This window comes from Rhea pennata, chromosome 2 (assembly GCF_028389875.1).
Source record: "Rhea pennata isolate bPtePen1 chromosome 2, bPtePen1.pri, whole genome shotgun sequence".
In the NCBI taxonomy this organism is placed as follows: domain Eukaryota; kingdom Metazoa; phylum Chordata; class Aves; order Rheiformes; family Rheidae; genus Rhea; species Rhea pennata.
The window spans coordinates 55,712,360-55,739,270 of NC_084664.1; the positions used below are offsets into that span (position 1 = coordinate 55,712,360).

Sequence of the window (26,911 nt, forward strand, 5' to 3'; positions counted from 1 at the left end):
ACCCAAACCACGTTTTAGCATGCTCTGCAATGCTGCAAGCATATTTTGTTTTCTCCTTTCTAGGGCCTGTCACTCCTCCTAAGCTAGTGCAGGATTTCATGATTTAGCAAGAACTGCAAAGGTTACTTCTGGTCTTTTCCTCCTCACTTGGAGAATGTTTTTCTTTAGCTCTCAGGGAAGTCATAAGAGTAGAAGGTAAATCTAATAGTGCTACAATTCCATATGGGCTTCACTCTGATGCTGACAGACACCAGGCAGGCAAGCGTGAGACTCAGGATGGTGCAGCCCATAGGAGAGGGTTTTGCTCTGGAGTGCCCCCCAAGAGTTTAGGAACCCCACGTGCACCACAGCCAGAGTCACCACATTGTGGGGTTGCTGTAGCCCTCTAACCTAGTCAGCAAAGAAGTGACACTGCAGACTTGCACTCTGAGCATCTACGTACTGTGGAACCCTGTACTGGGTTATTTGCAGAACATCCATACTGTTATCATTGACCATTCTGTTGACCATCCTGTTGGTATCCATACTGTTATCGACTGAGGCCATTAGTTCTCCCTTCTAACTGTGGTCCAGCATTCTTCATTTGGATAAAAACTAAGGCCAGAAGAAGAAGGTAAGCCACATATCTCTGTAGGGACTTGGACTCACCATCAGCTGGCTGCAGACCCAACAACCCACCCATCAGTGGGGATATCCACAATACCAACCAACAAGGAGACCCTGAATCATCTTGGCGTAGCTTTAGCGTGGTGAGAACAATCCAGGGAAGACTATAGCAGAGGATCAAGAGGCCTCAAGGAGTAGCAAGAGCCATACATACTGCTAGGGAACAAAATCAATGGCTATCGCTCCCTGATGATAGGCTGCAATTCCTCTCAATCTCGCTGGCCATCTACAGCTTTTGCCTTCAGACTGATTTTGCTGTTGGTCAGGCATCAGCACCCATCGACATCAATAGCTTCCATTATCAAGAGGTGTCAGTGCCTATCAAGTCCCATGCCTGTCAACAGTGATCAGTACCAATAGGTATCAATATTGATCCCTATCGACAGGCATTGATTCCACTCAGTCTCGCCTGGTACCTATGGCTTTTCTTCTTGGATAAGTTTCACTCTTCCTAGGCAACAGAGACTATTGGCTGTTTGCAGTCTTGGGAGGCCCTGAGGAGTATCGATATCTACATGTATGGCTAGGGAACAACGTCTACAGATACCAATCCCTCTCCAGAAGCACAATTCCTTTAGATCTTGACAGGCATTGAGGATAATCGATTGCCTCACCTCTCAACAGGGATCAATATCAGTAGGTATCAATAGTCATGGATAACTTCTGATAACAATCCTGACCAAGAGCCAGCCATAATTATTGATCTCAACTGGCATCTACAGCTTGTGTTCTTGGACATGTTTGGCCCTTGCTACACACTGATGCCTATCAACATTGACCATTCGCAAGATCAAGAGGCCTGGAGGAGTAGCAGTAGCCATACGTACCACTGGGGAACAAAATCGATAGCTATCGCTCCCTGTCAGTAGGCCACGATTCCTTCAGTCTCGCTGGGCATCTACAACTTTCACCCTTGGATTGATTTTGCTTTTGTTCAGGCATCAGCACCTATCGACACTGATAGCTTTTGATATTGAGAGGTGTCAATGCCCATCAAGTCCCATACCTATCAACAGGGATCAATAGGTACAGTCTCTGATGCCTACAAAGACCAAAAGTGGATCCAAGAGTGAAAGCTACAGGTGCCAGGCAAGATTGAGCAGAATTAATGATAAGAATCAATATTGATCCCTATCAATAGTAATCAATAGTTACCAAAATCAATCCTATCAATAGGCACCAAGTCCTCTCAGTCTCACCTGGGTTCCACATCTTTTGTGTTCAGACGAAGACCTTTTCGAAATACTATTCTGTTCCTTTTTGAATTATTTTGATTTCAGTGCCACTTTAGAGGCAGAACTGTTCTCCACATGAAAAGCTGTTGTGTATCTGAGTATTTTAGGTCTTTATTGGGAATACTTTTTATGATGTGAAGGTTTCTTAGGAAGAAGAGTTAATCAAAATCAGAACTGTAGCTATCTTGCTGAATCTCAATGAACACATTTAGAATTCAGAAACCATCAAAAGGTTTGTCTAAAGTCCCAAATGAAAGAAGCTTTGGATTTAAAGATTTGGATTAGATTTTCATATAGGCATCTAAAATTACTTACATAGCCTTATATCCAGCATATTGTTTGCACTATATGGTTGCCAGTGATGGCTGCCTGGCAAAACAAGTCATTGAATAGTCAGATGCTTTAGGGAACTTAATGGCCAAGTTGAAGCAAAAAAAAATTGTTTTCTTTTTAATTAATCATATATCTAAGCTTCAGAACACCTTGTGTCATAACTGTAAAAGAGCAGTGGAAATGTTTCCTAATTAACCTTTCTCCTCTGCAAGTAGACTACTTATAACATCATAGAGTTCATTCTTTATGGATAATATAGAAAAGCTTCCTACATCTAGAGAGGAAGAGATTTTTTTTTTTTTAAAAAAAGAAGTTTCTGAACTTGTCTGCTGGCACACAGTTGCTCAAATATCATGATTAAACAACCCTTGGACTTACTGGAGTATTTAGTTTAGAAAAAAATCAATGACTTTTCCAATAAGTAAGTGTGGTAAAGAAGGGATAAATGAACAACACACCTAGCAATGTATATGAGCCACTGCAAATGAACTGCTACAGAGCCAGGCTGCCGTTCCTATGAGTGAAGCCTGATGGATGCAGACTGTCACCTGCACTACTAAGTTCCTGCTCTGGCTGTCTTTTCTTGTTTAATCTGCTGCAAATCTGCAAATAATGTGCACCATCTCTTATTTTTTCTTAGCTGTATTATCATGATAGAATATTACGGTTGTGTATTTGAGAGGTCCACCCTTCTACTCACAGCTCTGTCTTCTGTAACTGTACAAAGTAAAACATAGTATTTTAATATACTTAACATTTTATTCCAGTATCAGTCATACAGATGTAAACAGAGGACAATAAAATCACATACTGGATTACTAGGCCAGCTCAGCCAAATGCCTGGATGATATCAGTAGAATAGCATGAATTCACACAAGCTGGAAACCCAGTTTTCCATGACACAGGTTATTTGAAGGTGTAACATCTACGGGACTGAGGGAAAAGCTCCAAAGTGCTACATTTTCCAGTTTTACAGGTACACTGCAGTATCACTCTACTGCTGTTTCAAAAACTGTGATGTTAACTACTTGTTTGAATCTCACAATTTGCTGTTGGAACAATGCCTTTTTCCTTTCAAAGTTCAGCTATAAAAAAAAGGGAAAATATCTTGGCAGTTCTGAAATGTGACTCTTCTTTGGAAACAGGTCTTTAATTTCATCAGAGAACATTAGAGAGAGATTTCATTACTATGAAGAAATTCTGAAATATCAACTCCTTTGCATCACAGAACACTGGCCAAACTAAAAATAAATGTGTTTTTTCGTTAACAACCAAATAGGTTTCTTGACTGTTCTCTCTCTAAGAAGTATAAAGACCTACTGCCGTCATTTAAAGTTTCAGGATAGGTTTAACATAAGAAAATCCCACCTGTTTAAATGCTGCACTATGAAGATCAATGGACAAAATAACCAGTTTATAACAAATTATGAATGTGTAACCATATAGCCAATGTACATTCTCAGTGTGTAGAATTAACAGTTAGTGAACTTGCTAATTAAATATATGATTTAGCACACAGGTGGCTTCAAGCTGGGAAGCAGTTCCTGTGAAAGCAGTCAGGCTCCTCCTGGGTCTCAAGTTAAACAGTCCAGGAAAGACTGAAACAAGACTAAGTAGTTTGGTGAGCTGAATTCACAGTAATTCATCTTTACCTACAGTATTTAACTATGACCCTGATAATGGCCCCAAACTGTGAAGCACGTTAACTGATATTAATCACAAATTTCCAAACTGTTTTCTTCCCTCTGTTTAATTTATCTTTTCCACTTTCTGTATTTAGTAAAGAACAACCTGAGCACAGGAACAGCTAAATATGAATTGCTTAACACGGAGTTACTAGAGATCTCATCATTTTCTCTTTCCAGAAAACGCTCAATAAGTGGCAGATAACTTAAAGCGAGCACGTTTAAATAACAGTCAGAATTATATACAGCAACTAGGATGACTAGCAGAAAATACAGTGGCCCCTTGTGACCCTAACAGAAGTGGTGTCACAGACTGACTTAGAGAGCTGTAGGAGTGCTATTTCTTCATCTCCAGAATTGCGCTTCCGGGCCCTCTGTGTTTGGCACTACAGATGTTGCAGAACTGAACAGGAGAGACCTGGAAATAGAAAAGAAAACAGGAAGCTCTTAGGGAAATGTAGCCAAGTCAGAATCAAGACAGACAAATCAAAGTTGCTAGCACCTTTCTAAATATTACTGTTCCCAGTAAGGCTGTCCCCAACAGGACATACTCGTGGGTAGGTGGAGGAAGGTCATACAGCGGAATGCAGGAAAACAGCTGGTCTGGAGTCAAAGAGCAGGGCACCTCGCCATTCACGCCAAGAGTCTCCAGGACAGTAAAGTCAAATTTGCTCCACAACAGAGATGACAAATATGGAGTCAAAGTGCCTCTGATTACTTGTGTGAAAAAAGAGGAGACCAAGTCCCTCAGCATGCTGGCCCAGCTCCACTGACCCTCGGGTGTCTTAGCCACAGCTCTGCCTTTGGATATTGCTCCACAGATTTTCAGCAGCTGAGGATTTGGCCTGAAAGCCATCAAGTGAGCACATGTGTTCATCGTTACTTCCTGTGTTTAGCCCTGCGTGGTGCTTTGTGCAGGCATTACTTTCCTCTCAGTACCAGTACTCCAGGAAACGTACCAGTAACTCAACTGACCGCCTAAGGCCAAGAAACAGTATAGCTGGGGAGAACACAGTACAGATGTATTCTGACACCTATGTGTGACTACGTAATATAGCATATTTATTACGCAACACATGTCACGTTTAAAAATCAACTGACATGTTACCCAGTCCCCCCGCTCCCAAACTGAGAATGTCACGTAAATTCTAGATTATTCCTCAGAGAACCAAATTTCTGGTAATATTTCTTGAAAAAATATTTACTAGCAAACTATTAACAAAACTAAAAGAAAAATGTTGAGAGGAGCTTTATATTGGCAAGTAAGTTAACTCATTAAAATTTCTTAACATATTTGAGTATACATACTGTAGCATGTGGCTACAAACACTTTGCCTAATATGTTACTTGCTGATTCAAAGTGATTCACCAAAGCTACTTTTTACTAAACATTCATTTCAAGTGAGGGAGACACAATCAGAAAAGCTTAAATTCCACTTCCTTTGTGCTTTTGTTACCATTCCAAAGATTCCATTTCTAAATTCAAACGTGCTTATATCTAGAAATTACTTCCTCGTTGTTTGTTTTCATTGAAATAATTTGATTCCCTGAGGAAGAAAGATATATTCTGAGCATAAAAAAAATTACAAAGATATTTAAGTACTTACTCCCTGAAACTTTTTCTTTCCCCCTTCCTTCCAGGTCAGAATCATTTAATATGACTCATTTGGGAAAATATCTTCATTCTTGCTTTTAATTAACATACTTTTAGAGATGCAGTGGAAAAAACATAATAAATTCAAACAGTTCATATCCCTTGTATGTTTCAAAGCTGCATTTCACAGTTAGACTGCAGAAAGTGCTAAAAGACTTCTTGAACAGCAGCAATTTCTTTCTAAATTCAGTGTTTTTTGGTTGCAGTGGAGCTAACCACCTTCTCTTTCCCTAATCACATACTGCGGGGTATTATCAAAAGAACTACTATAATCACATTATAATCCCCACAGACCCATGTGCTTCTCCACAGATTACAAAAGCAAATAATTTGTCCTTTGGTCTTTTAATAGAGAGACTAAGCCAGTTCCTTACTGTGTTGGAGACGGGGAGGCACTCTTTGTGAAACATGTGTCTGCAGTGGAACACTACCACGCTGAATGACTTGGATGCATCTGGGAAAAGAACAAGTGAAACTATTACAACGGGACAAGGAAACACAGAATTCAGTGGCTATAGCAGTACCTGCTTGCCTGCCATTATACATGTAGAAACATAAGGTGACCTCTCTCAATCTAATTTATTTCCATATTACTCAAGGTCATTTGTAGAAACCATGCAGAGCGATGCTTTCAGGTCATAGGGCCCGGTGGTGGAGTTACAAGACAGTAGTGTTCTGTGGCTTAAATGCTGCCAACCTTTCTAACTGATGTTTTTCATGACAGTATGCATGATATAATGAATTTGGGAAGGGGGAGAGTAATCTAACTCCATATAATTCAGTCACTCTGAATACAGGTTAGCAAGAAACTGTTGTACTCATGAGGGCGGCAATGTGCCTTTTGATTCGCAGATGAATACTTACCCCCAACTAGGAGCCTACATACAACACATACATATTCCAAGAATTATTATCTCATTCATCATTACATATCCATCATCCACACTACAGTCCTTGACTCTCACTTGCTCAGTATACACAACCCAAGGCACTGGCGCTTTCAGTTCTGCCAGGTTTTCTACCGGTGTGTCTGCTCTGGTCTTCACGTTGGAGCGTGTGATCAAAGCATAGTTATCTTTTAACATTGCAGCAGGGGAGGGTTGGCGGTCTTTTTGGTGGGTGTGGGGTGTGCATGCACATGCGTGTGTGGGGTGTGGTTTTTTGTTTATTTTTATTTTTAAACATAACCAGTAAAATTCAGATTCAAAAACTAGAAGTCATTCTACTAGGATATCCACACTTGGCAAAGAAAAAATTAGTGGATCTATGTATTATTTTCTTAGGTACTTTTGTTCGGAGATGTGATAACAGATATTCTCCTGATCAAGCTATTGTACTGCTTTAGCTGTCCAACATCTATATTGTTAATTTGGCATTACAGTTCCCTTGCAGAATGTACATCTTTAATATACTGAATTTCTAGATTCAAGACTTAATTTTAGAAGATGTTTTAAAATTACAGTCTGTTACAAGTTGTTTCAAATATGACAGCAATGACTGAAGCCAAGAGCTTCCACTCATTCAGACATGAGGTATATTCCAGGAAACTTCAGAGTCTAAAAGTTCAGTTGAAGTCAGACAACAGACTTGTACAGGATTTGATGGCAATAGCATATACACTGATGGAATTAAAGTTGCCTTCCACTCCATATATTTCAAAATAGAAGATAAATCAAAGATGAGTAAGAAATCAGAAAAACAATCTAGGTGTACTGCAACACAAAAGCTCTAGTTAGACTTCACTCCCATGTTATGGGTCATAAAAAACCTGTGCACAACAGACTGAAATTTAAGGTGATTACCAAGGGGCACTATTGTGTATTTCTATGGATAATAATATATGGTATTTCCTCTAAAAATAAACCTAGACAACAGTTTTCTCTTCTGAAAAAACATCCTACCTGAAGGAAGTATTGGAGAAAGGCATGATTCACAGATATTCTCCTCTGGAAAAAAATAAAAATAAACTCATAACTATTCTGTTAACAAGCTATATGTTTTAGTTTATATAAAAGAGGCATCAACATATTGCTATTAAAAAAATGGATCTTGGTCTTAAAATATTTACTTTAATTTTAATATCCTTCATTCGGTATTTTAAGAGCAATATGGAAACCATAGTTCTTGAATGGCCTGAAAAATGTTTAGATCCTCTGACTGTGGTGAAGGCAGAACCTCAGCAGCTGGGCTGTCAGAGATAAGAGCTGCACAGGCACCAGCAAATGCACAAAAAGCAAGAAAGGCCAAGTGGCTGATTTCTGGGCAGTATTTTGTACCAGAAGCTCTGATCCTCTGTCTTTCCATCAGCTCTTGCCTCTTAGTACTAGCATGCACCTCTTGTGAATTACACCACTGCTCACACGTGTCATTAGTGCCTCAGAAAATACTTTCAATTATTTCTAAAAGCTATCTTTTAGCTTTTACTTTGGTTGCAGATTATCACCTGAGCATCCTTGTTGGCATGTAGCATTTTTCGTCTTTATAGACAACTTGCAAGATGCAATACCTTACTGGCTGAGGAAAGGCAGATCAAGAGGAAGAGCTGCATGCTGGGACTGGGCCTTTTGAGATACAAATGCTTCCTCTGCAAAGGGGAATACTTAGGATTTTGAACAACTTCCAAAGTGGACCCACATGTGACCGAGGTCTATAAACCAAACTTTCAAAACCTTGAAGGTTACCACATATCTTGGGTACTCACCATCCACTAGAACACCCTTCATCTGAGTTCGATGCATTTTTTTCAGTAAGGAAAGAGAGTCGGCAACAAGGATCTTCTTGCAACCTTCCCGTAGCAGGATCTATTGTGCAAAGAACACAAAATACAGCCAACGTTGAATAGATGCGCATATCAACTATCTCTGCAAGCCACCTCCAGGGTTTTGCTGCCACAGAGAACATGAGGAGATAAGGAATGTTTTAGTCTTTTGAAACTATTATACCTTCATGCTGAGACTAAAAAAGAAAGGAAGAAGGAATCTTCATCACTACCACGTCCACCATTACTTAAACGAAAAAAACGAAAACACACTATATATTAAGAAGAAAAAAGAAAAGTCTTCTATAAATATACTGCAATCATATAAATGGTCGTCTTGTTATGAGGGTTTCGTAACAAAATACATCTGATGCATTTTTTTTATATTGCCTCTCACAATTAGCTTCCAAACCGTACCAAAGCTTCCTCCGCCCCCAACATCTTTCCTGCCTACCTAGGAAAGGCAGCGGCTAAACCTTTCTAAACACACAGCAATTCAAAGTTTATTTTGGTCAAACACATTTTCCTGACGTGATGCCATTTTGTAAGCAGTATTGAATGTCTATATAAGTAAGTAAAGGTCCATAGTTTGTTCCTTCTTAGCAAAAATCTCTTCTCCCTTTTTACTTATTTAGTATTTTTCATTAGCTTTTTTTTTCATTAGGAACCAAGGGTGTCAAATTACACAGAGTATTAGTTCACTAGGCCTAATGAGGCAGAAAAGGACATCTGCAAAAGAAGGATATCTCAATTTCAATAGCATAGGGCAAGTTTATGAAAATATGACAAACCTAAATGAGTCATGTGGAATATTTCTTTCCCTCCCTGTATCATATGAACGGCTTGGAAATTCATTTTCCAAGACCACAACTCCTCTGGAAAGGGTTTTCAAAGCAGCTCACAATCATGTTTCTGCTGGAGAATCCAGCTAAAAAAAAAGTGGTATAAGGAGTGTCCACTCCTTCCTCCTGGTTATTTGTGCTACAGGAGACACTGAGCATACTAAAAATAGTAACAGCTAGTGTAACTACTAGAAAAGGAGTAAAATAGATTTTACAGTCAGATGAACACTGTCCAAAAATTCATCTCTTACATGTGCACCATGAATTGATCATGATGGACTGCCAAGAGTGGCATTCAGTTAAGACTGCATATCTGCAATACATCTAAAAATTAAGATTGAGTAACACTTCAAACATTTAAAACTGGGCATATCAGTGGGTGAATCATTCTCCAGTAATAGATACACAAAGGTATAAAACAATTCAGACCACAAGAAACTGAATGCAGCTCTGCAAAACAAACATTTAGAAAATTTATCATTTTTATCTGCAGTAATCTCAGGAGCTATCTGAGTGCATTTTTTCCCCCTTCCAACTTTATCCAAAGACAAAAGAGAAAGGCAAGATTCTATTTCAAGTACAGAAAAATGTCAGTTCATAGAATCATAGAATCACTAAGGTTGGAAGGGACCTCTGGAGATCATCTAGTCCAACCCCCCTGCTTAAACAGAGGCACCTACAGCATGTTAGACAGGCTTGCATCCAGCAAGCCAAGGAGACTCCACAACCTCTCTGGGCAACCTCTTCCAGTGCTCCGTCACTCTCACAGGGAAGAAATTCCCCCTCACAGTCAGGCGGAACTTCCTGTGCTTCAGTTTCTGCCCATTGCCTCTTGTCCTGTCACACCGGACAACTGAAAAGAGTTTGTCCCTGTCCTCTTGACACCCTCCCTTCAGGTACTTATACACATTGATAAGATCCCCCCCTCAGGCTTCTCTTCCCCAGGCTAAACAGGCCCAGCTCTTGCAGCCATTCCTCATAGGGCAAAGGCTCCAGCCCTCTGATCATCCTCGTAGCCCTATGCTGGACTCTCTCCAGTAGCTCCAGGTCTCTCTTGTACTGAGGAGGCCAGAACTGGACGCAGTACTTGAGATGAGGCCTCACCAGGGCTGAGGAGAGGGGCAGGATCACCTCCCTCCACCTGCTGGCAACACTCTTCCTAATAAACCCCAGGAGACCACTGGCCTTTCTTGGCCACAAGGGCACATTGCTGGCTCATGGTCAACCTGTCATCCACCAGCATTCCCAGGTCCTTCTCTGCAGAGATGCTCTCCAGAAGGTCAGCCCCTAGCTTGTACTGGTGCCTATGGTTATTTTTCCCTAGGTGCAGGACTCTGCACTTGCCCTTGTTGAACCTCAGGAGGTTCCTCTCTGCCCAGCTCTCCAGCCTGTCCAGGTCTCTCTGAATGGCAGCACAGCCCTCTGGTGTGTCAGCCACTCCTCCCAGCTCGGTATCCTCAGCAAACTTGCTGAGGAGGCACTCCGTCCCCTCATCCAGGCCATTGATGAAGAAGTTGAACAGGATGGGACCCAGTACTGAGCCCTGGCAGACGCAACTAGCCACAGGCCTCCAACTGGACTCCACGCCACTGACGACGACCCTCTGAGCTCTGCCTTTCAGCCAGTTCTCAATCCACCTCACTGTCCACTTGTCTAACCCACACTTCCTGAGCCTATCTTTAGGAGGATGTTATGGGAGACAGTGTCAAAAGCCTTGCTGAAGTCAAGGTACACAATGTCCACTGCTCTGCCCTCATCTACCCAGCCAGTCACTCCATCACGGAAGGCTATCAGATTGGTTAAGCAGGATTTCCCCTTGGTGAATCCATGCTGGCTACTCCCAATCGCCTTCTTTTCCTCCATATGCCTGGAGATGACATCCAGAATGAGCTGTTCCATCACTTCTCTAGGGATGGAGGTGAGGCTGACGGGCCTATAGTTGCCTGGGTCCTTCTGCCCTTTTTGAAGACTGCAGTGACATTGGCTTTCTTCCAGTCCTCAGGCAGCTCTCCAGTTCTCCAGGACCTTTCAAAGATGATGGAGAGCAGCCTGGCAACAACATCCGCCAGCTCCCTCAGTACCCGTGGGTGCATCCCATCAGGGCCCATGGATTTGTGGATGTCAAGCCTGCCCAGCAGATCTCTAAACCTATCCTCCTAAACCAAAGCAAAGTCTTCCCTTCTCTGGACTTTCTCCCTCACATCCAGGCTCTGGGATTCATGGGGGCTGCCCTTAGCAGTGAAGACTGAAGCAAAGAAGGCATTCAGTATCTCCTGTCACCAGGACCCCTGCCCCATTCAGTAGTGGTGCTACTGATGTATTTGAAGAAGCCCTTCCTGTTGTCCTTAACATCCCTTGCCAGACTCAAATGGGCCTTAGCCTTCCTCACTTCATCTCCACATACTCTGACTGCATTCCTGTAATCCTCCCAGGTAGCCTGTCCCCTCTTCCACATTCAGTGTACTTTCTTCTTTTGTCTGAATTTGGCCAAGAGCTCCTTGCTCACCCATGCAGGTCTCCTACCCACTTTGCTGGGCTTCTTACTCTTAGGGATTCACTGCTCTTGAGCTTGAATACTAGCCAGCTCTCCTGCACTCCCCTTCCTTCTAGGGCCTTAACCCATGAGACTCCTCCAAGCAGGTCTCTGAAGAGCCCAAAGTCTGCTCTCCTGAAGTCCAGGGTTGCAGTCTTGCTTGTTGCCTTACTTCTTTCCTGCAGGATCCAGAATTCCACCATCTCGTGGTCACTGCAGCCAAGGCTGCCCCCAACCTTCACGTCTCCACCCAGTCCCTCTTTGTTGGTTAGGACAAGGTCCATCAGGGCACCCACAACAGTGTCCCCCATGTTAGCCTGCCCTTTGATCTGTACCCATAAGCTCTCGACTGCCTCCTCCTCCTCCTCCACCCCCAGGCAGAGCTCGATGCATTCCAGTTGCTCTCTCACATAAAGAGCAGCTCCACCACCTCGCCTCCCTCTCCTGCCTCTCCTAAAAAGCACGTAGCCATCCATGACAGCGTTCCAGTCATGTGAGCTATCCCACCATGTCTCTGTGACTGCAATGAAATCACAGCCCTGTGACCGTACACAGATCTCCAGGTCCTCCAGTTTGTTCCCCATGCTGTGTGCATCGGTGTACAGGCATTTCAGAGAGGCAGTCATACATGCAGGTTTCCCAGGAAGGGTGTACGGGGGTCCCCCAGCAGCATGCACCCGTTGGAGGCCCCCAAACCGAGTTGTGTTTTATTGACTACCCTCTCTATATGACTCTCCCCTTACCCCTTCCTACCTCCATGAAGCATTTCAGTGCTAACAGCAAATAATTTTAGGTATCACTCTGGAAATTGTATACATACTTTTAATCCCCAAATAATTTTGTTAAAATCTGTTTGAAGACAAAAACCATTTTTCCCTCCCCAAAACTTGACCAAACCACTTCATCAGCTTTGGCTGAAGCCACACAACACTTTGCCTTTATCTAAAACTGCAGCTTTGCAAGCAGCACTTCCTCATTCTGCTTGCAGGTATACAAAAAAAGTTCCATTTTGATGTCAACAGACTGCAGAAATGGTAGCACCAGCAGCACAAGTAGCAGGGTATTGACAGTGATAAGACTAACATTAAACAGTTTAAATGCAGTATACTATTTAGCTAACATTACCTTGCACGTAATGGGTATACAGGAGAACATGACATTTAAAATGCTTCTTTGAAATACTGAAATTTATGTCTAAACTCCATACAATACCAAAAAAAAAAAAAAAAAAGAGCACGCTTTGTTGTCTTTTTAAAAGGCTTCTTTCTGGTATCAGTGAAAGCTCAAGCACGTCTAGGCTTAGTCTGGCCTAGTAGGAGACCATGACCTTGATGACAACAATCAAACTTACCTGTTTGCTGCAATGTCCAAAGAGTAACAGCAGATGAAAAATGAATGTTTATGAGATTCAGCCAACTGTAGTTTTATCTACTTACAAGGCTATGTTTTCTTGGACTCCACACCATTACACTAGGGGCATTTAAACTGCTCAGTCCTTACTCTCAGGAGAGAAAAGTACAGAGCACTGTCTTAGAGAACTCAGGTTTGGGCCTTCTTTGGTAGCAGAGAGATATCAAGTGTGCAGTGCGACATTTCTCCTTTGTTACCTGCAAGAATGTTATAGGGCGCTCCTCAAGTTCTTAAAACGTGCAACAAAACCAGCCATGTAGGGAACTGCACAGATCTGTGCAATTACACTGGGATAAGAACTCCCATAAGCCAAGGAGCAGTCTTTTATATATATATATATATATATATATATATATGTATATACACACATATATATGTATGTGGTTTTATGTGGTATATGTGGTATATGGTATATGTGTATATATATATATATATATATATATATATATATATATAGTGACATAAATGTCACTACATTCTGCACAACAGACAGGCATGTGAATTTGAGTTTACAAGTTTGTCATCTTTTAGTTAATATAAGACACTTAACATATGGATCTGAAACCTGGTGATTGATTTTGCATGTGTACCTTATGTACTGCCTCATGTATGAAACTTGGAATAACAAAAAAAAAAAAAAAAAAAAAAGGAAAGAAAAGAAAAAAGCACAATGGTCAGAGCAGATTTCCAATCTAGGACAGGTTGGCAACATAACATGGTACAAATTATCCAAGATCCTTCCAGTTCCACTTGCACATCAGGTTTATGACAGCATGGAATAAATTTAGAGGAGCTTGAAACTATCAAGAGAAGAGACTATTTTATAGTCTTGACGTATTTCTGCGCCTCTTGTCAGAAGTTTTGTGTCAACTCACAGTGACAGAGTCACAGGACAGAAGTCCTAACAAAATAAACAAACCTTCATGATGGCCAGGTTTTATGCTTTTCAATGGCAAAGTGGTTTTGCTCTCTCTGAAAATGAGTGTCACAGGACAGATGCAACATTTACCTGCAAGTTGTAGTCCTGAAGAATTTTCACTAGCGAGTCTCTCAAATTAGGAATCTCCATGCCTTCCTTAATCCGGTGGATCAAAAGAATGGGATCAACGTGTGTTCCAATATTGTTCAACAAACCGGTAATAAAAGCTGTTAAAACCACGACACAAGGTTATTAAAAAAAAAAAAAAAAATCCAGCAAAACACCTGACGAAAGGATTCTTCAGTGACAGCTGTCATTTTGGCTGATTCTATGGCAGTTAGCACTAAAAGATAACATTGAGCTTCTTCTATATACCCCTCATATGTTTCTTGCAATTATATTATTTGAATATAGGTCTTTGGAGAAGAAAGAAGGATGCAGAGTTTGGCAATTCACAGAACTTCTCGGGTATTCTGAAAACAGATGTCAGAGTATCCAGAGTAAGTTATCAAAAACACAAGTAAATAATGCATTTCAATTCAGTACAAATAAGCACTCCAGTAAATGGAGGCATAAGATGAACTTCATTATGTGAACATCCCTTTCTTTATTGCAGGGTTTAAAAGCAGATTTTCAAGTCCTTAAGCTAACTCAAAGGAAACAAGTATTTCGAAGCAGTAGGGAGAGAGATGAAGAAGCCTTTTGCTATTTAGAGTGCAACTAGCTAAACGAAATACTAGGAGGAACCTCATGGCTATGTTTTTCTTCACTCCTCAAAACTGAGGAAGACCACTTGAATTTCTCTGCAGAGAGCAGATGGGCCTGATAGAAAGCTTTGAATCCCCTTTCCTCTAAACGTATGTTGCTAATTGTATTAATCAGTCTCACTTCTAGTGAACTGCTTCCAAGTAGAGGTTTCTGTTGGTCAGGTAACTTGAAAAATACCATTCTTACAACGTAGTAATAGATTTTGGTTGCCCTTCTCATCAGAATTAGTGGTCTAGTGATGAAAAGATATGTATTCTCATGCTAATTCTAGAAGATATTCAATTCTGCTGAAAAGGGATCCCAGCAGAGACTTCGAACACTTGATTTAAAGCCCCAGAACAGAGTGAAAAACTTACGTAGTCTAAAGTTAAATTAATGCTCTTTTTTCTTAGTCATCTGAGCTTTGAAATCTGCCTCCTGAACAAAACTGGTATTGATTTGTGGGCAGGTTTAGCTCAGTTGGTTAGAGTATGGTGCTGCTAATGCCAAGGTCGCGGGTTCAACTCCTATATGGGCTATGCTGAGGGTTGGACTAGATGATCTCTAGAGGTCCCTTCCAACCTTACCATTCTATGATTCTATGATTAAGAGATTCTGACAGTATCTATCTGAATTTAGTAGATGTTTGTATCATGGGTGAAGGGCAAAATGCACTAACAGTTACAGATTTTCTCTTCTTGCCACAGTGAGAAAACTGCATAGTTACTTTTCTGAAAGTGCAGAAAGATACAGCAGGTCCTTCAATTTTCAGAATTTCAAAGAGAAACAGCTGCACTAAACAGAATACGCAACATCTTCACCAAGACAGCAGACTGAGTTTTGAACGTGTCTGAAAAAATGTAGCCTCATATTCTGTCCAATTAAAAGCATGATTCTCTCATCAATTTCTGCTTTTAACACAATTATTCAGAGCTTAGTCAAACATTAGATGCCTAAGTACCCATTCTGTAGCACGCCCACATGCTGCCTTACTGAAAGATTTTAAGCCCAGCAGGACAGCTATGTTGTGCTTCACAAACAAGCACACTTCCCAGGCCCTTCATAAATACCTTCTCTAGCAGGCGCAAGGATAATTCAATCCTTCACTTGCAATTGTATTCCACAAAAAAATACACATGCAAGACTGCTGAGAAACTAGCCTGCTTACGTGGTTTGTCGATAGAATATAAGATGAGGTCTTCCCAAAGTTCTCCATCATCTTGCTCCTTGGCAAATTCAATAGCCTTATCCACATCATGCAATTCTTCCATTATCATCTTCAAGGCACTGCGGCTGTTACCCATTCTGCCTAGAAGGAAAAAAGAAAAAAAAAAGTAAAGAGATTAGAAATTCTAAAGCACTGAGAATTAGTAAGTATTGAGAAGGTTTGCAAGAATTGCAAACCTTTACACAAGAATTTTGGAAGTGTGAAGCTGCCTCAGACTAATTTGTCCAAGCACAAACCTAATCTCACTTCCTTGTGAGCAGATGCACATCTCTGAGCAGTCGATGCAACCTGAATATGTGCTTGGAGCACTTTGCTGAACTGAGACCTGAAGTCTTTCTTAACTACGCATTAGGTCATATTAGGGGGGTGGTCTGAACTGCAGCTACATCTAATATAACAACAGGGAGTGTGTGCATGCCTGTGTGTGCACAGGCAGACTGTAACGTGGTTTACCCCCTATTAAGATCCTACATGACCACACTTTCCTCATAAATACAGTGCAGATTACATCCATGGAAAATGAAAGGATGGAAGATGAAGGAGCAGTGGAAGTTGTGTGAACTATTAAGTAAACCCATGCCAAACTTGTGCTTTTTTTAGAACACAGGTTACTCCGCGCTCAACTGGCCCACAGAACACTTTTCTTATTAAAACAATTATGAGTTAGATGATATTGGAATGTTTCCATCACTCCAATAAACATACATAAAAATCTTAGGCTTAATGATGTCTTCCATCCAGAGATGCATTCTTTACTCGACTGCGGCAGTTCATTTACAATTAAAAATAAATAAATAAATAAGTAGCATAAATCTTCCATCTCAGCAAGAGTAATATTAAGGTTATGAGATGTACTCAGAACAAAAAATTTGGAGAGGATAGAAATGAAACAAACAGGATCACTCTCCACTTGGAGATTGTTTCAAAAACCACTCCCCCCTCCTAATAAAACCAAAACCCCAGCCCTCTGCCCACAAAAACAAATCTACCCAAACAAAAAACAAACCTTAAATCAGAAACACAATAACCCAATACATGAAGTTAGGAGATATTATACGTAGCCCAGCGCTTTGTTTTATTTTCCAGATCGCGTCAGTTGGTTCCACTGACCACATACCGAGCTTTGCCTTTGGGAAAGCATGTTAAGTGATAGCAGACAGCACATCACACATTTTCCCAGCTTCAACTTTATGACGAGATTAAAAGCATGTAGTAATTTATCACCAGGAAAAGTTACTCACTCAGAAGATAGACCGTCTCTTCTACAAAGTTCCTCTGTTGGCAGATCTCAAGAGCCTGGAATTTAAGAGGAGTCGGGGGGGGGGGGGAAGAGAATACAGGAAAGTATGTGACATAACATCATATTGATCACAGATGCTACAAAAGGCTGAAAGATATTTCTTCATGAAGATACATTACTCATTTGGACAGGATTATAGCTCCCTTACTATGCACTGTCATGTCCTCTGGCATTAATTAAAAGGAGAAACACTACAGCTTTCCCCCGCTTCCCCTCTAAGTTTTAATAAATCTGGAGACAATACAAATAACTCAGTCTGGGTTATGCCAATCTCTAGCTTTAACCTAATGGCAACTTTTTTCTTCTAAAAGTTGGTTAATCCAAAAGCATTACAGTTATCTGCTGTCAGGACCTTCCTCCTCTAAAAGGACACAGGGATGCAGGGCAACTTGACATTCATTCATTCGTGGTACCAGCTTGTCTATAAGCCTCTGAAGGTAACCAGAATTCTTGTGGCAAGTGGAGAGTGTCCTCCAAACTCTGTGCCAGGGGCCTCCAAGAGGACAATGCAATGGAAAACTTAACTCCGGTGTGAAAGAATAGGGAGGAAGCATTTCCTGCAAATTTGGTTTAAAGATCTCATGGCTAATTACCACAAGCAGTTACAAAATCTGTGCATAGTTGACATAACACAGGTGATAGTCACCTTTTTCTCTCCACTGAGAAATTAAAAGTACATATTACCAGGTTTTCAGTATATCTCAATGCTGCACATTTATTGACTGTCACACTCCCTCTAGAGGAAAATAGAGAACACACACTTCTCTATGTTGATTTGGTAAAACATTTGCTAAACTGCACTTGAATAAGTGTGTTATAGTCACCAGTGAGGTTTTAAAGAACGATTTCTTCCTAGTTAGTTTATCAATTATATACAGTAATAAATAATACGAACTTGTTCAACTATTACGTTTTTTACGATTCAGACATTGCACTGGAATCTGCTTAATAGGAACTGAAGAAATTGGTACTTGTAAATTCTGTTCCCATCTTTATTTCCTTAGAATAAGGATTTGCAGCAAAAAGCATCACTGTGTATGTATGGCAAAGGTTGCCCACAAAATCACTTGTGAAGGTAAATCCAATAAAGTTATGTATAGACAGTGGTGGTATCTTTCTTTCCTTAGCTTCTTTCTTACTGAAACACATTTAAATATGTTAACTAAGGTTAAAATGACTCTCTTCCTAACATCAATTTCTTTTTTGTCACATCAGTCACTATGGCATCACACACTCCAACAGTTCTTGGCACCATTTACATACAGCGCTTCTCTGTATTGCTCATCACTGCACAGTTAAGCTACTTGCACCACCATTATAATTTTTACAAGTGAAATCATCATCACTCTATTCATACATAGGGCAAAAACTAAGGGGGAAAAGTACAGAGCTACAAATAAAAATAAGCAAGCCAACACTGCGGACAGAAGTCTGTGGCTAAAAACCTCTCGGGCTCAGTGCCTAAAAGAACACTGGGACAATCTAGTTTCATGCAACAGTTTCAACGAAGAACAAGTCTGCAGTCCTAACAAAGTATTTTCCAGCGTCTCCTGCTGCTGCACGGAAAAGGCAGCTGACAATTGACAAAAGCAAGCAAAGTAAGAGCGGTACTACGAATGGCACCAGCTCTGTTTAGAATGTCAGCTACATGAAATGAAGTATTTGATATTACACTTAAAAATATTCCATCAGTGTCATCATTATATCCGCACACAGAGAAGATAGCTTCCAGAATGGCTGAGCAGAGCAGGTCTTAACAGCACCAAATACAATAACAAGATATTGATGCAGCTGAAGAGGAAAACTTAAATTTCCATTAAATTCATTTAAATTCAAACAGAAAGAAAAGATAGTCTTTTTACTTCTGGAAGAAGTAGAAGGAGAGCAAAGAAGGCAAAAAGCAGAAACATTAAGGAAGGTGGAGACATGTCACTCCTAAACCTTCTGTATACTAGTGAAAGTACAAGACAAAACATTTTCAGCTTTGCTGGCTTAGAGACTGTTACATGGTGTAAACTACTTGAAAGGATCTTAGGACTTTAAAATACAAAGATAAAAACACTCACTTGCCTTCAGTTACAGCTATTCAGTTTTTGATCTCTAACTCTCGCTAGCACTACATTTGGCAACGATTCTTTTTTTCTGCAAGCACAACCCAGTGTCCAGTCAGAACAGGCACTAAAATGTAGGCGTGCATCCAGTGTGAATTCAGAACTGCTGCGTTAAAAATCCTCCCGGGCTTCAGCCCTGTGAGCCAAGGGAGGAAAGTGTCAGCTGTCAGTCAACTCTGCAAATCAAACCTCTGTAAGTGACCATCACAAACTCAAAAGATTTCTCCTGTTGGCAGTAGAGGGCAGTAGCAGACACACAAGTTTTCAGTAATGCAAGCTACAGATAAAAAAAAAAATCGAGGGAGAGTGTTTAGATCTCAGGAGCTTACCTTTTCTAGTGGGCAGTGTGTGCTGTCTCTGAGAAACGGTAGTAAATTTGGACGATCATATTCAGCGTAAAGGCTGATCTGTTTCTCGTGATAGCGTTGACCTTTATGGTGGTCTCTTTTGAAAAGCTTGTGCAAATACTAGGAATCAGAAAAGACAGTGCGAACTCAAATTTTGATACAATGTTTTTTGGATTTTGCCAGTAAAAGAGTCCTTCTCAATAACCTTCTTAGGATTTAATCTCTGTGTTGGCCATGTTCCTAATTCAGAAGATTAATTTTGTATTTTTCTGAAATACCTTCATCACAGCAATCTCCAAAACCATCTCTGTAAAAAGAGGCTTGTAACAGCACTTTGATAACTATCCTTAAACTGTCATGGAAACTACTATATGTTGAACTTAACAGAAAATTTTGGAGAAATATGTCATATAAAACACTGCAGATGTGCTTAACCACTATGAAAAATCATAGCTCAAGTTTTTACAACATCAAATGTATTAACCCAATTAATGCAAACTATATTATTTACTATATAGAGGGAGTTATTAACTCAAGCTATAAACAGAGGGGAAAGCTCCTTCCTTCCAGATGAGCAGAGAAGCCCTGAGAATAACTGGGAGGGTCACTTTTATTCAAAGGAAGCAGTTCTTACACTTTGAAACTGGTGCAGCCTTTCCGTAGATTGACACTCAGTACATCTTCTCTGTAAAGCTCTTAGGCTGCAGACTACTTCCTCGGGCTGCTTGCTAAAATCTGGTCTCTTACATAACTCCAATGTCTCCATGAGATTGATGCCTCGAGCCCCACTTGTACACAGCACTAAACTACACCCACCCCTGCCTTCACGCAGCCCAACATCAATGTGAAATATTACATATTTCACTGGGAACACCTTCAAACTAAAGAGGTGCTCTCAGAATAGCAATGGGGGACCACAGCCTTACACAGATACTGTAATTCTGGACAAACAAGTACAATCCTATGGAAGTTGCAGCTTCAGAAACACAAGGACTTCACTGTCTCAGTGGAGCAGCAAAATATGCTTCAGAGTTGCACCCACCATCCAATCCAAATTTTGTGCAGGAATTGAGGAGGTCTACAAGCAAAAACATAACTGACCAGAGAAGACAGGCACTTGTAAGGCCATGAGGGCAAGCTCACAGTATGTTACAAAGCAAAGAGTACGCTAGCAAAATCTTGCACGAATATGTTTTAAAATTATTTTACAAATGCTAAGGCCGTGCTAAAACCAGATTAGCAAAAGCAGCCACCTTGGCTCATGGTGATCAATGAGATTTCAGTGTCACATGCACACTGACAGAATAACCACAAAAACTGTAAAAGATATGTCAGGAGAGCAACCCAGGAAAGAATTTATTCAGCTCGACGTGAAACCAGCAGAATACAGAAATATTTACCACATGCTGTAGTTCAGGCCTGTTTTCTAATTCTTCAATGACTCTGTCAATCTGAAAGAAAAACATATTAAAAGCAACAGCTTAGCAAGCCTGTGTTGAACATGGCATTCACAAGTCTCAAAGAAGGATGGGTAACACAAGCAAGCACAGGGGGCAAGCCAATTGATTAACTTTTTATACTCACAGAAATTTTATCTTCGTTATCCAGAAGCATGTCTACTGCTTTCTAAAGTGAAGAAAAAGAATCCAGTTAAGAAACAGGTTATGCGTATTGTCTCACTCTATACTGTATTACACTTGTTCACTGATGGGTATCCGATGGATATTGCAGACGTACTCTTTTCAGCAACATTAGTTCGAAGAGCAGTTTGCATAACATCAGCACTCTGTAACAACACTGCATTACAGGAGAGTGCATCATGTATTCTTCCAGAATGCTTCTCCTAAGTTTCCATACTAACAGCAATCACTACTGGGCACTTACGTTGCAGATGAAAGATGCCCTTTGAATCAAGGGTCACAGAAGGCCACTGCCAAATGCAGTTGAAATATTATTTAGCCCATTGCAAAAGAGAACTAGGATGCTGGCTGTACTATAGGAAACATGCAACTCAACTTGCTTCACAACTGGATTCTTCCTGGCTCTCTGCACAGATACCGTAACATGAGCAAATGAGATCAGATAAGGAAAGTGGTCACAGGAGTTCTGCTTCCTCTTTCCCAAGACCAAACTTTGTTTCACATCGTTTCCTGACATAACTTACTCTATTTATTAAACAAGAATTATACATTACTTCTCTTAAGTAGTTTAGAACAGGTGTATCAAAGAGTATCATCTTTGGTACAGATCCACCCAAGGATCACATAGACCCTTCCCCCAAAGCTCTTACTAAAATACATTTGATAAGGTTTTAGCACCAGCTGGTAAGAAAGAAGACTGAATTCAGTATAATATGCACACTTCCTTATTTTTAGAATTTAGGTTAGTAACTCTGCAAATTTTCAGAAGCAGATTAATTGGCAGTGAAAAAAGAAAAGTAGCAACTACATTCAACTTATTTTTTTATAATAAATTCACTGCCTCCTTTTTTGGCTCAGTATTATTCTTTGATTAGAAAGAGTAGTACCAAGGAAGTTTACTTGAGAGTCACAGTAATGATCTCAGATTTGGCTCTCCTCTCATTAGTAGTCATACTCAGGTTAAAACATAAAGGAAAAACCTAATTCTTGGGTCAACTACTCTGCAAGCTATGCAAATCTCTGCTTACCTCAGAATGTATCTGGACATAAGAAACCCACTGCTTACCTCAAAATGGTCTATAGCTCCCATTCATTTTTAATCTGTTAAAACACCTCTAGTTGAAAGTGAATGCAAGAATCATCAAAAATCACCATACCTCTGCATCAAAATCCATGAGAAGAACAATTTTGTCTCTGATAGAACTGAAAAGATTGTGCTTATGGATCAGTTGGAAGACATCTTTGTGTCTCAGAGTCAGGTAAATTTCTAGGGCTCTTCCATAGCGCTGGTCATAAGTATACCTGATCAAAAAAGATGCGATACATATGATTCCACATATCTAAACATAGGAAAATCCCCTATGACAGAAAATATAAATTCACCCCAGGATATAAATCTTCTTCGGATACTACTTGATTTGATGAGTATCTGAAGAGTTGACATGATTCACTTTTGCTGAGGGGAAAGAACACTGGACAAGATTATTTTCAACTCCGTTTTTATAGCAATCACAGCATTTGTGTTCTGTCCTGTGGGTCTCTGCATTTCACTTTCCTCTATTTTCAAACCACAGGGGAAGCCACACAGAACATTAGCTTTCTATTTGTGGAAACTAACTGGAATTTACTTCAGAACTAAAACACATTGTTCTCTTAAAACTTCGGGACAGAGTGTAACAGAGCAATAGACAGTGAGCCTACTCTCTTCAAAGAAGCAGTATGAGAAGGGGATCAGGCTGAGAAAACTGAAGATCTTTATCCCTGTATGAAGTAGCCTAAAACTAGATCAGTTTTGAGACATTTTGCAGTCAGATGCTCCCAGCTAGGCAGTAAGCTTAAATATGTGACTTTGGAAACAGAAGAGAAAAGTGCTGTTTTCTTTTCCTCTGGTAATTCTGAAATACACATGCCACAAAAGAGGCTTCCTTCTCACAACAAAAGCATGAAGAACAATGCTAACTATTTGTTGTGGAATGAGAAGTAGCAAATATAATCTGGTACCAAACTCTTTGCCTTCATACTCCATGAACATTCTCTAAGGAAGGGAAAAGAATTGCTAAGCTATGTAATCAGAGGAGCGGAGTGGAGAGTAGAGTTGGCTCCTATTCTGTAGACTGCAACAAGGCAAATGTTTCTATCAAGAGAGTTTGTCAAATATTTATAAGCAATAGAATATTATTCTGAGTTTACTTTTTTGTAACAGGAGTGTAAAACTGTACTCACAACTCTGCAAGTGTTCTCAGCAAAGTCCTATTCTGTGGATCTTTCTTCAGGTGGTCCACTACAGCTTGAACGATGATTGTGTTGTTGTAGAGATCTCCAGGCCACTCTTTTATCAGGGTTGCAAACCCCTAGAAGTATAAGAGATAGTAAAGAAATAGAAAGACTTGCCTAAGGAACATTTCAAAATATCAAAGTCTCTTCTAAGTCTCTGAGATGATACCTGCTGTGCTTCACCTCTAAGCCATTTTTACATGCCCACAGACAAACAGTAGAGAACACAGATGTTCCTTCTTAGGGCAGTGTTATTAAGATTTATGAAGCTGGGTCTTTTTCAGGCACTGCATGCCTTGTGAAGCACATCTACCACTTGTGCTACAATAAACTAATTAAAAGCAATAATGTTCACAACAAGTAACTAATCTCACAGTATTTGTGCGCTTTGAGAAACATTCTACTTATTCATTTGAACACTGAAAAAAAAATCCATCTTTTCCTGGTTTAATTATTGACCATGGACAATCTGTTTGACTACCACTTAGAATTTGCTATCAGGATTCTAAATTGCTGAGGATATTTTGCCAGTAATAACCATGGCATATAGACATGTCAGACTGTCAGACTGTCATACCTCATAGTCACTTTCCAAAAACTCATGTAGGACCATTTCATAGATAAGAGGTTTCAAAACTGGATCCCGCCTGGGCAAGTAACGACTAATTGCCTAGAGAAGCAAAGAGAACAAAGAGTCAGAAGGGGAACAGTCACATAACATCCCAGTAGATCCACTACAGAAAAAAGGACTATCATGAAGTAAACTCAATAGCCTCACCCCCAAACATGGCTCATGGTATACTCTAGAAGCACCATATATTCAGATTTTAAGCAGCATCCTAACGTAATTTGCTTTAACCTGGCACACGTTGGAACTGTATTACTTACCTGAGAGAACTTTCATTAGAAAAAATAGTGATAAGGTGCTAGCTGAATTGGGAAATATCAGCTGTGGGACTTACAGAAGTCCAAGTTTTTACTGCCAGTTACTAGAATATACTCATTGTAATATATAAATACCACATAAAGCCACTCAAAAGATGCAAGTTTTCAAAATCTATTTTGTCCTATCTTGCTACTTTATATCAAAAAAAAGCATGAGCATTCATCAGCTGAAAAACATGTACATATAATTTATGACATACTGTGAAGTCACTACATGTAATAAAGAGTTCTGCTTCACTAGCTATTTCTACTTACACAAATGAAAATTAATTTGAGAATACATCTCTCTCTGGAAAGGCTGAACGAGTGTGATCTGTTGCTCTATAGGAGTTGTTAAGGAACTGTGTTTTGGCAGGCAAGAAATAAGAACCCAGCCAGAACAAGATCAGTTCATACCAGGGAATTTCAGCATAGGCTCTCACTGGCGCTATTACTATGCAATCAGAGGTTATTACAGCCGGCCAAAACAAATCCTGCCACTGCAAGTTGTGTTGGGACTTTGGCACTTGTATTTGAAGGTCCAACACTGATGAAGTTCCTCCAAATGCTTGTAGGTGTTGCTTGCTGCCTACTAATGGCACATGATGTGGTAGCACTCTGTTATTACATTTAAGTTGTTGGACTGAACAATGCAGGAAAAGTAACATCTCACTAGGTCGTAGTTTGCGCTGCAGCTTTACAAACAGCAATGACTGTTCACAATTCTCCTAATATTTAAATCAGGATAATTGCCTAAGTTGCATGTTTCATGAAAGTCATCCATTTGTAGGTGAAAAAGGAGATGAAAATAAACTTTTTTTTTTCAATGTCTTTGCAAAAATAAACTGTTCACCCTTCACAGGACACCTCTCCTCCCCCCGCGTTTGAGCTTGACTAGTCTTCCCAAACACAGTACTCAGCCAACATCCGCTCCCACCGCCTGTCACAGAATTTAAGAACTAGTTCGAGGCACTGTCTTGCTGGCTGCCATGGGGAATCAAATGCCCAAGCCCCCATAAAAAGGCCTCTTCCAACTATAAGGTAAGAAAACAGTACCACTGGGCATCAGCTTGAGACTTGAAGAAAGGGGATGCTCTTAAACTGCTGTTTTCATACCCGCTTTCTACCTTCCTGCCACCTCCCACATGAAGAGCCCAGTCTGAAAGGCTCTGCGGAAACTCTTGGCTCCAGTTGCTGCGCACAGCTGGCTGCAGAGCGGTGCAGCTGCTTTGGCATGCAGGGGCCGGGCTGTCTCAGGAAGGAAATCCCTCCTGCCTCAAGTCTCTCTGCTTCAAAGAAGATCACAATCACCTCCTGCAGTATGGCCTTGGTGTTCAGAGACAGAGAAGCATCCAAGTCATTTTTAAGCCTAGGCACAAAGCTGAGCTAAGAGCTGTGCTGCAGGTTAGAAACTCTTCCTATTTTATTTTCAAGCAGTAGTTCAGGAGTGAGGTCACACACACAGAAAAGCACTCCAGAATCGTGATGTCTTTGTATCAGTTCCTGAACCATGTGCTTCACAGTGGAAAGTGACTTTAATAAAGAGGATACTATACAAAGAATGGTTTTCTTCCTTCATTTCTTCTTAAGACATGCTTTTAGGCTTTTGATCTATCTATCTATATATATATAATGTTGGGGCAAACACTAGAAACCCCATATAGAAGTCAGTGTGAAACATTCTAAAACATTTCACTGGTTAAGATCAAACCACAAATATTTATTCCTCGGAGGATACCCATGAGATCAAACAGGCTGCCGGGATAACACTGCTCTGTGCTAAGCCCACCACAGTCAGGTGAAGTCTTCGACATGTCCTCTAGCCAATGTTTTGGTCATTAAAACATTCCTGCCTCTAGCTGATCATCCTGCACCCCTGCTGGAAGTTACTGCTCTCACAGCAGTCGACAGAACAGAGCATATTCCTCATGCCACAGCTGCCAAGAATCACAGAGCTTGGTATCTTATTTCAAATCCACTTTCCTCAGCTGTTTGAGCTGAGACAGAAAGTTTTATACTGAAGCGACTCCAGCACAAGCACATTATTCTATCAAGGAAGCTGCTGGAGGAGGAGTGTAGCACAGTGCTAGAAGGCTCTGCAATCTTGCAATTACCACAACAAGGTTTGCTACAGGAAATTCACTGAAGACATGAGAGATACCAAAACACCGAAATGCAGCCTCTGATAGCCAAAGCCTACATCCTACACCCTAATGGCTTTGGCATTGGAGTGTCACTAATAAGTCTTTCTGCAGGAAAAGAAATTGTAAACCCTTAGTTTCACTACAGCCTTGCTTAGTGCCAT

General features: G+C 40.5%; 1 protein-coding gene across 2 annotated transcripts in view; it reads right to left on the bottom strand.

Annotated features, from left to right (window-relative positions):
- Nucleotides 1–2,973: 2,973 nt before the first annotated feature.
- VPS41 (VPS41 subunit of HOPS complex) overlaps nt 2,974–26,911 on the bottom strand; it is a 104,644-nt gene continuing 80,706 nt past the window's right edge. For both annotated transcript variants that reach the window (XM_062569572.1, XM_062569573.1), the window contains exons 17-29: nt 24,260–24,352; nt 23,632–23,759; nt 22,566–22,710; nt 21,353–21,394; nt 21,169–21,219; nt 19,751–19,888; nt 17,252–17,306; nt 15,951–16,091; nt 14,126–14,262; nt 8,275–8,374; nt 7,475–7,519; nt 5,948–6,027; nt 2,974–4,337 (exon numbers count right to left, since the gene is read on the bottom strand). In XM_062569572.1, the coding sequence (XP_062425556.1) occupies nt 4,257–4,337; nt 5,948–6,027; nt 7,475–7,519; nt 8,275–8,374; nt 14,126–14,262; nt 15,951–16,091; nt 17,252–17,306; nt 19,751–19,888; nt 21,169–21,219; nt 21,353–21,394; nt 22,566–22,710; nt 23,632–23,759; nt 24,260–24,352 (1,236 nt within the window). In that variant the 3' untranslated portion in view covers nt 2,974–4,256. The remainder of the gene's footprint in view (nt 4,338–5,947; nt 6,028–7,474; nt 7,520–8,274; nt 8,375–14,125; nt 14,263–15,950; nt 16,092–17,251; nt 17,307–19,750; nt 19,889–21,168; nt 21,220–21,352; nt 21,395–22,565; nt 22,711–23,631; nt 23,760–24,259; nt 24,353–26,911) is intronic.